At 48.5% G+C, this 13,842-nt stretch overlaps 1 protein-coding gene across 2 annotated transcripts in view; it reads left to right on the forward strand.

The window, feature by feature from the left end:
• Window positions 1-13,842, forward strand: part of LOC106603934 (calcium/calmodulin-dependent protein kinase kinase 1) — a 156,775-nt gene that overhangs the window by 105,034 nt on the left and 37,899 nt on the right. For both annotated transcript variants that reach the window (XM_014198188.3, XM_014198189.3), the window contains exons 10-11: window positions 4,861-4,949; window positions 12,938-13,137. In XM_014198188.3, coding sequence (XP_014053663.1) covers window positions 4,861-4,949; window positions 12,938-13,137 — 289 coding nt within the window. The remainder of the gene's footprint in view (window positions 1-4,860; window positions 4,950-12,937; window positions 13,138-13,842) is intronic.

Raw genomic sequence — 13,842 nt, forward strand, 5'->3', positions numbered from 1 at the left:
TTCTGTTCTGTCCTAGCAGCCTGTTCTGTTCTGTCCTAGCAGCCTGTTCTGTCCTAGCAGCCTGTTCTGTCCTAGCAGCCTGTTCTGTCCTAGCAGCCTGTTCTGTTCTGTCCTAGCAGCCTGTTCTGTCCTAGCATCCTGTTCTGTTCTGTCCTAGCAGCTTGTTCTGTCCTAGCAGCTTGTTCTGTCCTAGCTGCCTGTTCTGTCCTAGCAGCCTGTTCTGTCCTAGCAGCCTGTTCTGTCCTAGCAGCCTGTTCTGTTCTGTCCTAGCAGCCTGTTCTGTCCTAGCATCCTGTTCTGTTCTGTCCTAGCATCCTGTTCTGTCCTAGCAGCTTGTTCTGTCCTAGCAGCCTGTTCTGTCCTAGCAGCCTGTTCTGTCCTAGCAGCCTGTTCTGTGCTAGCAGCCTGTTCTGTTCTGTCCTATCAGCCTGTTCTGTCCTAGCTGCCTGTTCTGTCCTAGCAGCCTGTTCTGTCCTAGCAGCCTGTTCTGTCCTAGCAGCCTGTTCTGTTCTGTCCTAGCCTCCTGTTCTGTCCTAGCAGCCTGTTCTGTTCTGTCCTAGCAGCCTGTTCTGTTCTGTCCTAGCAGCCTGTTCTGTTCTGTCCTAGCAGCCTGTTCTGTCCTAGCAGCCTGTTCTGTCCTAGCAGCCTGTTCTGTCCTAGCAGCCTGTTCTGTTCTGTCCTAGCAGCCTGTTCTGTCCTAGCATCCTGTTCTGTTCTGTCCTAGCAGCTTGTTCTGTCCTAGCAGCTTGTTCTGTCCTAGCTGCCTGTTCTGTCCTAGCAGCCTGTTCTGTCCTAGCAGCCTGTTCTGTCCTAGCAGCCTGTTCTGTTCTGTCCTAGCAGCCTGTTCTGTCCTAGCATCCTGTTCTGTTCTGTCCTAGCATCCTGTTCTGTCCTAGCAGCTTGTTCTGTCCTAGCAGCCTGTTCTGTCCTAGCAGCCTGTTCTGTCCTAGCAGCCTGTTCTGTGCTAGCAGCCTGTTCTGTTCTGTCCTATCAGCCTGTTCTGTCCTAGCAGCCTGTTCTGTCCTAGCAGCCTGTTCTGTTCTGTCCTAGCAGCTTGTTCTGTCCTAGCAGCCTGTTCTGTCCTAGCAGCCTGTTCTGTCCTAGCAGCCTGTTCTGGCCTAGCAGCCTGTTCTGTCCTATCAGCCTGTTCTGTTCTGTCCTAGCAGCCTGTTCTGTCCTAGCATCCTGTTCTGTCCTAGCTTCCTGTTCTGTCCTAGCAGCCTATTCTGTCCTAGCAGCCTGTTCTGTTCTGTCCTAGCATCCTGTTCTGTTCTGTCCTAGCAGCTTGTTCTGTCCTAGCAGCCTGTTCTTCCCTAGCATCCTGTTCTGTCCTAGCAGCCTGTTCTGTCCTAGCAGCCTGTTCTATCCTAGCAGCCTTTTCTGTTCTGTCCTAGCAGCCTGTTCTGTTCTGTCCTAGCAGCCTGTTCTGTCCTAGCTTCCTGTTCTGACCTAGCATCCTGTTCTGTTCTGTCCTAGCAGCCTGTTCTGTCCTAGCAGCCTGTTCTGTCATAGCAACCTGTTCTGACCTAGCAGCCTGTTCTGACCTAGCAGCCTGTTCTCTCCTAGCAGCCTGTTCTGTCCTAGCATCCTGTTCTGTCCTAGCACCCTGTTCTGTCCTTCCATCCTGTTCTGTCCTAGCAGCCTGTTCTGTTCTGTCCTAGCAGCCTGTTCTGTCCTAGCAGCCTGTTCTGTCCTAGCAGCCTGTTCTGTTCTGTCCTATCAGCTTGTTCTGTCTTAGCAGCCTGTTCTGTCCTAGCAGCCTGTTCTGTTCTGTCCTAGCAGCCTGTTCTGTCCTAGCAGCCTGTTCTGTTCTGCCCTAGCAGCCTGTTCTGTCCTAGCATCCTGTTCTGTTCTGTCCTAGCAGCTTGTTCTGTCCTAGCAGGCTGTTCTGTTCTGTCCTAGCAGCCTGTTCTGTGCTAGCAGCCTTTTCTGTTCTGTCCTAGCATCTTTTTCTGTCCTAGCAGCCTGTTCTGTCCTAGCTTCCTGTTCTGTCCTAGCATCCTGTTCTGTCCTAGCAGCCTGTTCTGTCCTAGCAGCCTGCTCTGTCCTAGCAGCCTGTTCTGTCCTAGCAGCCTGTTCTGTCCTAGCAGCCTGCTCTGTCCTAGCAGCCTGTTCTCTCCTAGCATCCTGTTCTCTCCTAGCAGCCTGTTCTGTCCTAGCAGCCTGTTCTGTCCTAGCAGCCTGTTATCTCCTAGCATCCTGTTCTCGCCTAGCAGCCTGTTCTGGCCTAGATGCCTGTTCTGGCCTAGCAGCCTGTTCTCTTCTGCCCTAGCAGCCTGTTCTGTTCTCTCCTATCAGCATGTTCTCTCCTAGCATCCTGTTCTCTCCTAGCAGCCTGTTCTGGCCTAGCAATCTGTTCTGGCCTAGCAGCCTGTTCTGTCCTAGCAGCCTGTTCTGTCCTAGCAGCCTGTTCTGTCCTAGCATCCTGTTCTGTCCTAGCATCCTGTTCTCTCCTAGCAGCCTGTTCTGGCCTAGCAGCCTGTTCTGTCCTAGCACCCTGTTCTGTCCTAGCATCCTGTTCTCTCCTATCAGCCTGTTCTGGCCTAGCAGCCTGTTCTGGCCTAGCAGCCTGTTCTGTCCTAGCAGCTTAGTAGACTTATTTACTTAGCTTTCTATAACAGAATTACCTAGAGATTATTGTATTTTACTTTTTGGCTTCAGAAGTAGCTTCAGACTGAATATTGCTCACTCAGTTTTGTGTTGGATGGTATTTCCAGGTTCCGCTTATCAAGGCACTAGGCGAGACCCAGATGCAGACGCAGGAGGCAGATAGTTGGAGTCTTACAATGTTTATTAATCCATAAAGAGGGAGGCAAGAGAATGGTCGTGTACAGGCAAAAGGTCAAAACCAGTTCAGAGTCCAATAGGTACGAAAGGGCAGGCTGATTCAAGGTCAGGGCTGGCAGGATGATCAGGCAGGCGGGAAAGTAGTCCCGAGTCAGGCAGTGGTCAAAACCGGGAAGACTAGCAAAAGAGAATAGAAAAGGAGTATGGGGGAAAAACACGCTGGTTATCTTGACTAAACATACAAGACGAACTGTCACAAAGAGACAGGAAACACAGGGATAAATACACTGGGGAATAAATAAGTCACATCTGGAGAAGGGGAGACAATCACAGGGACAGGTGAAACAGAACAGGGCGTGACACCACTGTGTTTCTCCTGCAGGTTTTGCTTTGTTAGAAGTTTTTTCTTGATAGTCCTTGGTAGCAGTAGTCTATTCTTTTAGGAAAACAATTCGGTTAATCTACATTTATCCAACTCTATTTCTATATTTTTTACAGAAGAACTCAGGAGCCCTCGAGCTCATTTCTCTGTCTGTCTGTCTGTCTGTCTGTCTGTCTGTCTGTCTGTCTGTCTGTCTGTCTGTCTGTCTGTCTGTCTGTCTGTCTGTCTGTCTGTTGTATTCGGCGCATGTGACAAATAAAATTTGATTTGACTGACACAGAGAGATAGAGACAGACAGACAGACAGACACAGTCAGTCAGCCTGTGTCTGTCTGTCTGTCTCTATCTCTCTGTGTCAGTCAAATCAAATTTTATTTGTCACATGCGCCGAATACAACAGACAGACAGACAGACAGAATACAAGAGGTGTAGACCTTAGGGTAAAAACAAGTGTTAAGTAAAAAATATAAAATAATAGTAACAAATAATTAAACCGCAGCAGTAAAATAACAAGTGAGGTTATATACAGGGGGTACCGGTACAGAGTCATTGTGTGGGGTTAGTGGAGGTATTGAGGTAATGTGTACATGTAGTTAGAGGCAAAGTGACTATGCATAGATTATAAACAGAGAGTAGCAGCAGCGTAAAAGAGGGGTCTGGGTAGCCCTTTGATTAGCTGTTCAGGAGTCTTATGGCTTGGGGGTAGAAGCTGTTAAGAAGCATTTTGGACCTAGACTTGGTGCTCTGGTACCGCTTGCCATGTGGTAGCAGAGAGAACAGTCTATTACTAGGGTGGCTGGAGTCTTTGACCATTTTTAGGGCCTTCCTCTGACACCGCCTGGTATAGAGGTCCTGGATGGCAGGAAGCTTGGCCCCAGTGATGTACTGGGCCATACTCATTACACTCTGTAGTGCCTTGCAGTCGGAGGCCGAGCAGTTGCCATACCAGGCAGTAATGCAACCAACAGTCAGTCAGCCTGTGTCTGTCTGTCTGTCGCTCTCTCGCTCTCTTTAGTTCTCTCTCGCTTTCTGTGTCTCTGTCTGCCTCTCTCACTCTCTCGCTCTCTCTCTCTCGCTCTCTGTGTCTCTGCCTCTCTCTCTCTCTCTCTCGCTCTCTCGCTCTCTCTGTGTCTGTCTGTCTCTTTCTCTGTCTGTCCATCTGTCTGTCTGACAGCTAGAGAGACTGACAGAATTGACAGTCTCTCTGTGTCTCTGTCTGTCTCTGTCTGTTGGTTAGTCAGTCAGTCAGTCAGACAGACAGTCTCTGTAGCTATCTCTTCCATCAGACAGACAGACAGACAGACAGACAGTCTCTCTAGCTATCATGTTAGACAGACAGACAGACAGACAGACAGACAGACAGACAGACAGACAGACAGACAGAGCAGACAGACAGACAGACAGACAGACAGACAGACAGACAGACAGACAGACAGACAGACAGACAGACAGACAGACAGTCTCTCTAGCTATCTCTTCTTCGCTCTCTCTATATACCCCTCCCAAATGGGCTTTATTGGCGTGAGAAACATATGTTTACATTGCCAAAGCAAGTAAATAAACAAATTCACAGTGAACATTACACACACAAAAGTTTGAAAAGAATAACGTTTAAAATGTTATTGTTAGCTATATACTATGTTGTCTCTCTCTCTCTACCTATCTGTGGGATGGTTCCTGCGGCGATCCCAGTCCAGTGATGGAGGTCCCCACAGACAGCCCCTTCACTGAGGAGCAGACACGTCTGTACTTCAGAGACATCGTCTTGGGCATGGAGTACTGTGAGTACTACCATCATACTCCTTCCTCTTCTTTTCCCCTCATACATACAGTACTGTATATACCGCTACATCATCGTGCTGCCAGGCTACCAGACTGCCTGACAACCAGACTGCCTGACAACCAGGCTGCCTGACTACCAGGCTGCCTGACTACCAGGCTGCCTGACAACCAGGCTGCCTGACTACCAGACTGCCTGACTACCAGGCTGCCTGACAACCAGGCTGCCTGACTACCAGACTGCCTGACTACCAGACTGCCTGACTACCAGACTGCCTGACTACCAGACTGCCTGACTACCAGACTGCCTGACAACCAGGCTGCCTGACTACCAGACTGCCTGACTACCAGACTGCCTGACTACCAGGCTGCCTGACTACCAGACTGCCTGACAACCAGGCTGCCTGACTACCAGACTGCCTGACTACCTGACTACCAGACTGCCTGACTGCCTGACTGCCTGACTACCCCATATCATAATCTCAGTGGAGAAGAGGAGCCAGCCTCCATCACTGAACAGGGTAGAACAGTGTGCCTGGTAGACTTGAGTCTCCATTTCCCCCTCTCTCTGTGTTTTCCCCCTCTCTCTGTGTTTTCCCCCTCTCTCTGTGTTTTCCCCCTCAGCCCTCGTCTAGCTCCCCTCCAGCCACAGTATGTTCTGGTGTGTCAGACTGTCAGACACAATCTACCCCCTCAGTGCTATTGAGCTCATAGCCAATCAGGAGCTTCAGTATTGAGCTTATAGCCAATCAGGATGTTTAGTGTTGAGGTTATAGCCAATCAGGATGTTTAGTGTTGAGGTTATAGCCAATCAGGAACATCAGTATTGAGCTTATAGCCAAGCAGGATGTTTAGTGTTGAGCGTATAGCCAATCAGGATGTTTAGTGTTGAGCTTATAGCCAATCAGGGCTTTTCTAAGGCTGTTGTCCTATATTAGACTGAGGGGGATCTGGCTCACAGGGCTATTAGCATAATCAATAGGTGAACTGTACTGTAGTACTATGGTAGGATGGGTTACGGTATGTTGTGTCCTGTATGCTCTCTATGTATGCAGTGTGTGCTCTGTAGGCTTCTGTATATCATGGCAGAGCTTGGGCTATGTTATGTAACATATAGGGATTGGATAATGCCTATAGGAAGTATTCACCTCCGTAGTAGCATGGCTACTAGTATCACGTAGGATAAGCAATATGCTTCACATAGTTTACGGTAGATAGCCGGCAGGTAGCCTAGTGGTTAGAGCGTTGGGCCAGTAACCAAAAGGTTGCTAGATCGAATCCCCGAGCTGACAAGGTAAACATCTGTCGTTCTGCCCCTGAACAAGGCAGTTAACCCACTGTTCCTAGGCTGTCATTGAAAATAAGAATTTGTTCTTGACTGACTAGTTAAATAAATGTTAGTTTCCTTAATGCGTGACTCACCAGCTTAGAGCAATGTTCTTGTTTGGATCTTCTCTGATATTATTGTCGTTACATGGTTAGTTGCATCGCAGGATCACGTAGAAAGAGTTTGTGTATATGTTTGCTCTGTCTATCTCTAATGTACTCTAATAAGGTTCAAACAATATACCCGCTGTATATTTTGGTAAAAAGCCGAGGGATGGGCCTGGAGAAATGTACATTTTACATTTACATTTTAGACATTTAGCAGACGCTCTTATCCAGAGCGACTTACAAATTGGTGCATTCACCTATAATATCCAGTGGAACAACCACTTTACAATAGTGCATCTAAATCTTTTAAGGGGGGGGTTAGAAGGATTACTTTATCCTATCCCAGGTATTCCTTGAAGAGGTGGGGTTTCAGGTGTCGTGAGGGAGCTTGTTCCACCATTGGGGTGCCAGAGCAGCGAACAGTTTTGACTGGGCTGAGCGGGAACTGTGCTTCCTCAGAGGTAGGGAGGCGAGCAGGCCAGAGGTGGATGAACGGAGTGCCCTTGTTTGGGTGTAGGGCCTGATCAGAGCCTGAAGGTACGGAGGTGCCGTTCCCCTCACAGCTCCGTAGGCAAGCACCATGGTCTTGTAGCGGATGCGAGCTTCGACTGGAAGCCAGTGGAGAGAGCGGAGGAGCGGGGTGACGTGAGAGAACTTGGGAAGGTTGAACACCAGACGGGCTGCGGCGTTCTGGATGAGTTGTAGGGGTTTAATGGCACAGGCAGGGAGCCCAGCCAACAGCGAGTTGCAATAATCCAGACGGGAGATGACAAGTGCCTGGATTAGGACCTGCGCCGCTTCCTGTGTGAGGCAGGGTCGTACTCTGCGAATGTTGTAGAGCATGAACCTACAGGATCGGGTCACCGCCTTGATGTTGGTGGAGAACGACAGGGTGTTGTCCAGGGTCACGCCAAGGCTCTTAGCACTCTGGGAGGAGGACACAAGGGAGTTGTCAACCGTGATGGCGAGATCATGGAACGGGCAGTCCTTCCCCGGGAGGAAGAGCAGCTCCGTCTTGCCGAGGTTCAGCTTGAGGTGGTGATCCGTCATCCACACTGATATGTCTGCCAGACATGCAGAGATGCGATTCGCCACCTGGTTGTCAGAAGGGGGAAAGGAGAAGATTAATTGTGTGTCATCTGCATAGCAATGATATGAGAGACCATGTGAGGATATGACAGAGCCAAGTGACTTGGTGTATAGCGAGAATAGGAGCGGGCCAAGAACAGAGCCCTGGGGGACACCAGTGGTGAGAGCACGTGGTGCGGAGACAGATTCTCGCCACGCCACCTGGTAGGAGCGACCTGTCAGGTAGGACGCAATCCAAGCGTGCGCGGTGCCGGAGATGCCCAGCTCGGAGAGGGTGGAGAGGAGGATCTGATGGTTCACGGTATCAAAGGCAGCAGATAGGTCTAGAAGGATGAGAGCAGAGGAGAGAGAGTTAGCTTTAGCAGTGCGGAGAGCCTCCGTGACACAGAGAAGAGCAGTCTCAGTTGAATGCCCAGTCTTGAAACCTGACTGATTAGGATCAAGAAGGTCATTCTGAGAGAGATAGCAAGAGAGCTGGCCAAGGACGGCGCGTTCAAGAGTTTTGGAGAGAAAGGAAAGAAGGGATACTGGTCTGTAGTTGTTGACATCGGAGGGATCGAGTGTAGGTTTTTTCAGAAGGGGTGCAACTCTCGCTCTCTTGAAGACGGAAGGGACGTAGCCAGCGGTCAAGGATGCGTTGATGAGCGAGGTGAGGTAGGGGAGAAGGTCTCACGAAATGGTCTGGAGAAGAGAGGAGGGGATAGGGTCAAGTGGGCAGGTTGTTGGGCGGCCGGCCATCACAAGACGCGAGATTTCATCTGGAGAGAGAGGGGAGAAAGAGGACAAAGCACAGGGTAGGGCAGTGTGAGCAGGACCAGCAGTGTCGTTTGACTTAGCAAACGAGGATCGGATGTCGTCAACCTTCTTTTCAAAATGGTTGACGAAGTCATCCGCAGAGAGGGAGGAGGGGGGGGGGGGGGGGAGGGGGAGGAGGATTCAGGAGGGAGGAGAAGGTAGCAAAGAGCTTCCTAGGGTTAGAGGCAGATGCTTGGAGTTTAGAGTGGTAGAAAGTGGCTTTAGCAGCAGAGACAGAAGAGGAAAATGTAGAGAGGAGGGAGTGAAAGGATGCCAGGTCCGCAGGGAGGCGAGTTTTCCTCCATTTCCGCTCGGCTGCCCGGAGCCCTGTTCTGTGAGCTCGCAGTGAGTTGTCGAGCCACGGAGCAGGAGGGGAGGACCGAGCCGGCCTGGAGGATAGGGGACAGAGGAAATCAAAGGATGCAGAGAGGGAGGAGAGGAGGGTTGAGGAGGCAGAATCAGGAGATAGGTTGGAGAAGGTTTGAGCAGAGGGAAGAGATGATAGGATGGAAGAGGAGAGAGTAGCGGGAGAGAGAGAGCGAAGGTTGGGATGGCGCAATACCATCCGAGTAGGGGGAGAGTGAGAAGTGTTGGATGAGAGCGAGAGGGAAAAGGATACAAGGTAGTGGTCGGAGACTTGGAGGGGAGTTGCAATGAGATTAGTGGAAGAACAGCATCTAGTAAAGATGAGGTCAAGCGTATTGCCTGCCTTGTGAGTAGGGGGGGAAGGTGAGAGGGTGAGGTCGAAAGAGGAGAGGAGTGGAAAGAAGGAGGCAGAGAGGAATGAGTCGAAGGTAGACGTGGGGAGGTTAAAGTCACCCAGAACTGTGAGAGGTGAGCCATCCTCAGGAAAGGAACTTATCAAGGCGTCAAGCTCATTCATGAACTCTCCAAGGGAACCTGGAGGGCGATAAATGATAAGGATGTTAAGCTTGAAAGGGCTGGTAACTGTGACAGCATGGAATTCAAATGAGGAGATAGACAGATGGGTCAGGGGAGAAAGAGAGAATGTCCACTTGGGAGAGATGAGGATTCCAGTGCCACCACCCCGCTGGCTCGATGCTCTAGGGGTATGCGAGAACACGTAGTCAGACGAGGAGAGAGCAGTAGGAGTAGCAGTGTTATCTGTGGTGATCCATGTTTCCGTCAGCGCCAGGAAGTCTAGGGACTGGAGGGTAGCATAGGCTGAGATGAACTCAGCCTTGTTGGCCGCAGACCGGCAGTTCCAGAGGCTGCCGGAGACCTGGAACTCCACGTGGGTCGTGCGCGCTGGGACCACCAGGTTAGAATGGCAGCGGCCACGCGGTGTGGAGCGTTTGTATGGCCTGTGCAGAGGAGAGAGAACAGAGATAGGCAGACACATAGTAGACAAGCTACAGAAGAGGCTACGCTAATGCAAATGAGATTGGAGTGACAAGTGGACTACACGTCTCGAATGTTCAGGAAGTTAAGCTTACGTTGCAAAAATGTTATTGACTAAAATGATACAGTACTGCTGGCTGGTGGAGTAGGCTAGCTAGCAGTGGCTGCGTTGTTGACTTTGAACGTGTAGCTGGCTAGGTAACCTCGGTAGTTTCAGTACTACACCTTGTCATGATACAAAGCAACTTTGTAGCTAGCTAGCTAACATAACACTAATCAAGACGTTCCTTGTAGTGTATTTAGTTTCAACAATGTCATAGACAGAGCTACGGATGCAAGGACTGACTGTTTGTTTACCGATACATTGTTTACAAACATTGGAGTTAAACAAGCTTATTTTGGGGGTTTCTAATGAGGTATGACAGTTGAACTCAGCACATGAGGCATTTATAAGTTACATTCTTCAAGAATCAATGTGTATATAATTAATTTAAAAGTCAAAAACTGGATGTAGAAATCACAGATTGGCCCTTTAATGCATGGCTCACAGATTGGCCCATTTAATGCATGACTCACAGTTTTACAGCAATCACTTTCTCTCTAAAATATGTTATGACATTGATGTGAATTTGAATGCACTTGAAATAAACTGAATTTGATCGTTTTACATTTTAGTCGTTTAGCAGACGCTCTTATCCACAATCTGTATGTGACCTTGAGCAAGGCACTTAACCCTAATTGCTCCTGTTAGTTGTTCTGGATAAGAGCATATGCTTAAAATGCTTAAATGTCAAAGTTAGTGTGTCTCTTCGTGTGTGTGAAGAGCTGCAGTATAACTTAGTATCAGTCACCCTGTACGTACTCACAATGTTACTGTACCATAGAAATCAACCCCAAGGTCAAGCCATTCATGTCTTCATTGTTCAATCATTAATCTGGGAAGCGACCCGTGTCACATCACATCTGGTGTTATAACATTCACTGCCAGGCAGCAGCACGGTGCATCACATCTGGTGTTATAACATTCACTGCCAGGCAGCAACACAGTGCATCACATCTGGTGTTATAACATTCACTGCCAGGCAGCAACACAGTGCATCACATCTGGTGTTATAACATTCACTGCCAGGCAGCAACACGGTGCATCACATCTGGTGTTATAACATTCACTGCCAGGCAGCAGCACAGTGCATCACATCTGGTGTTATAACATTCACTGCCAGGCAGCAGCACAGTGCATCACATCTGGTGTTATAACATTCACTGCCAGGCAGCAGCACAGTGCATCACATCTGGTGTTATAACATTCACTGCCAGGAAGCAGCACGGTGCATCACATCTGGTGTTATAACATTCACTGCCAGGCAGCAGCACAGTGCATCACATCTGGTGTTATAACATTCACTGCCAGGCAGCAGCACAGTGCATCACATCTGGTGTTATAACATTCACTGCCAGGAAGCAGCACGGTGCATCACATCTGGTGTTATAACATTCACTGCCAGGCAGCAACACAGTGCATCACATCTGGTGTTATAACATTCACTGCCAGGCAGCAACACAGTGCATCACATCTGGTGTTATAACATTCACTGCCAGGCAGCAACACAGTGCATCACATCTGGTGTTATAACATTCACTGCCAGGCAGCAACACGGTGCATCACATCTGGTGTTATAACATTCACTGCCAGGCAGCAGCACAGTGCATCACATCTGGTGTTATAACATTCACTGCCAGGCAGCAGCACAGTGCATCACATCTGGTGTTACAACATTCACTGCCAGGCGGCAACACGGTGCATCACCTCTGTGTGTGGGTGTTACAGCAGTCACTGCCAGGCAGCAATAATCAGAACTTTCTTCTGAAACTCGTCAGTCTATTCTTGTTCTGAGAAATGAAGGCTATTCCATGTGAGAAATTGCCAAGAAACTGAAGCTCTCATACAACGCTGTGTACTACTCCCATCACAGAACAGCGCAACCTGGCCCTAACCAGAATAGAAAGAGTGGGAGGCCCCGGTGCACAACTGAGCAAGAGGACAAGTACATTAGAGTGTCTACTTTGAGAAACAGATGGCTCACAAGTCCTCAACCGGTAGCTACATTAAATAGTACCTGCAAAACACCAGTCTCAACGTCAACAGTGAAGAGGAAACTCCGGGATGCTGACCTTCTAATGAAGCTGCCAGTTGAGGACTTGTGAGCCGTCTGTTTCTCAAACTAGACACTCTAATGTACTTATCCTCTTGCTCAGTTGTGCACCGGGGCCTCCCACTCCTCTTTCTATTCTGGTTAGAGCCAGTTTGTGCTGTTCTGTGAAGGGAGTAGTACACAGCGTTGTTCGAGATCTTCAGTTTCTTGGCAATTTCTCGCATGGAATAGCCTTCATTTCTCAGAACAAGAATAGACTGACGAGTTTCAGAAGAAAGTTCTTTGTTTCTGGCCATTTGAGCCTGTAATCGAAACCACAAATGCTGATGCTCCAGATACTCAACTAGTCTAAAGAAGGCCAGTTGTATTGCTTCTTTAATTAGCACAACAGTTTTCAGCTGTGCTAACATAATTCCAAAAGGGTTTTCTAATGATCAATTAGCCTTTTAAAATGATAAACTTGGATTAGCTAACACAACGTGCTATTGGAACACAGGAGTGATGGTTGCTGATAATGGGCCTCTGTACGCCTACAGTATGTACATATTCCATTAAGAAATCTGACGTTTCCAGCTACAATAGTCATTTACAATATTAACAATGTCTACACTGTATTTCTGATCAATTTGATGTTATTTTAATGGACCAAAAAAATTGCTTTTCTTTCAAAAACAAGGATATTTCTAAGCGTCCCCAAACTGTTGACCGGTAGTGTATACATTCATGAGTGTAAATCGCTAGAGATTAAAGCTTCTACTAAATGGCATGTATTGTTATTGAACTTGAGGAAATGCTGGTTTTGAGACTTTTTTTTGCTACATTGTGCTCTTATGAACACAACCCTGCTGCCTCCGGTTGAGTGGGATGTCTTCCTCTCTGCCTGGTAGAAGAAGAGCTTTTTTTAAAGAATAACTAGAGCCCTGCGGTGTTTCTGACCACAGAAAACTCTGTCTCTTGGCCAAATCTTAATGGTCATTAGAAAGTCTGGCATCATGGAATCACTTACCATATAAAGTTCTGCTATTCCGCCGTCTCTCACTCTCTCGCGCTCTCTCTCTCTCTCTCTCTCTCTCTCTCTCTCTCTCTCTCTTTCTTTCTTTCTTTCTTTCTTTCTTTCTTTCTTTCTTTCTTTCTTTCTTTCTCTCTGTTCTCCTCAGTGCACTACCAGAAGATAGTCCACCGGGACATCAAGCCTTCTAACCTGCTGCTGGGTGACGACAGTCATGTGAAGATTGCCGACTTTGGGGTCAGTAACCAGTTTGAGGGCAACGATGCCCTGCTATCCTCCACAGCTGGGACTCCTGCCTTCATGGCTCCAGAGACCCTGTCAGACATCCGCCAGAGCTTCAGTGGCAAGGTGGGGTCACAGAATATGTGTATGTGTAAGGGGGGGGGGGGGGTCAGTGTGTGTGATTGAGTGTGTGTGATTGAGTGTGAGTGTTAAAGTTAGATTATATCAACATGTATTTCCCTTGTCATCTTCGACCCTAGCATGTCATCACCACCTGACATGCACATGATCTATTATATTAGTCTATACATGTTATATACACTCAGTGGCCAATTTATTTGGTACACCCATCTAGTACCGGGGCGGTGCCTCCAGAACAAACTGAATTCTTCGGGGCGTGGATTCTACAAGGTGTGGTGCTCAAACGTTGTTCAATTAGTATCAAGGGACCTAACGTGTGCCAGGAAAACATTCCCCACACTATTACATCACAGCCACCACCAGCCTGTACCGTTGACTCCAGGCAGGATGGGGCTATGGACCCCAAATCCTGACTCAGCATGACAGAACAGGACCCCAGGATTCGTCGGACCAGACAACAATGGTTTTTCCACTGCTCAGTTGTCCAGTGTTGGTGATGGTGTGCCCACTGGAGCCACTTCTACTTGTTTTTAGCTGATAGGAGTGAAACCAGGTGTGGTCGCTTGCTGCAGTAGTCCATCCTTGACAAGGACCTTTAGATTCTGCATTCCCGAGATGCTGTTCTGCACACCACTGTTTTTACTGCGGTGTTATTTGTCTGTTTGTGACCCGCCTGTTAACTTGCAAGAT

This window comes from Salmo salar, chromosome 04 (genome assembly GCF_965601325.2).
Source record: "Salmo salar chromosome 04, fSalSal1, whole genome shotgun sequence".
NCBI classification, from domain to species: Eukaryota; Metazoa; Chordata; class Actinopteri; order Salmoniformes; family Salmonidae; genus Salmo; species Salmo salar.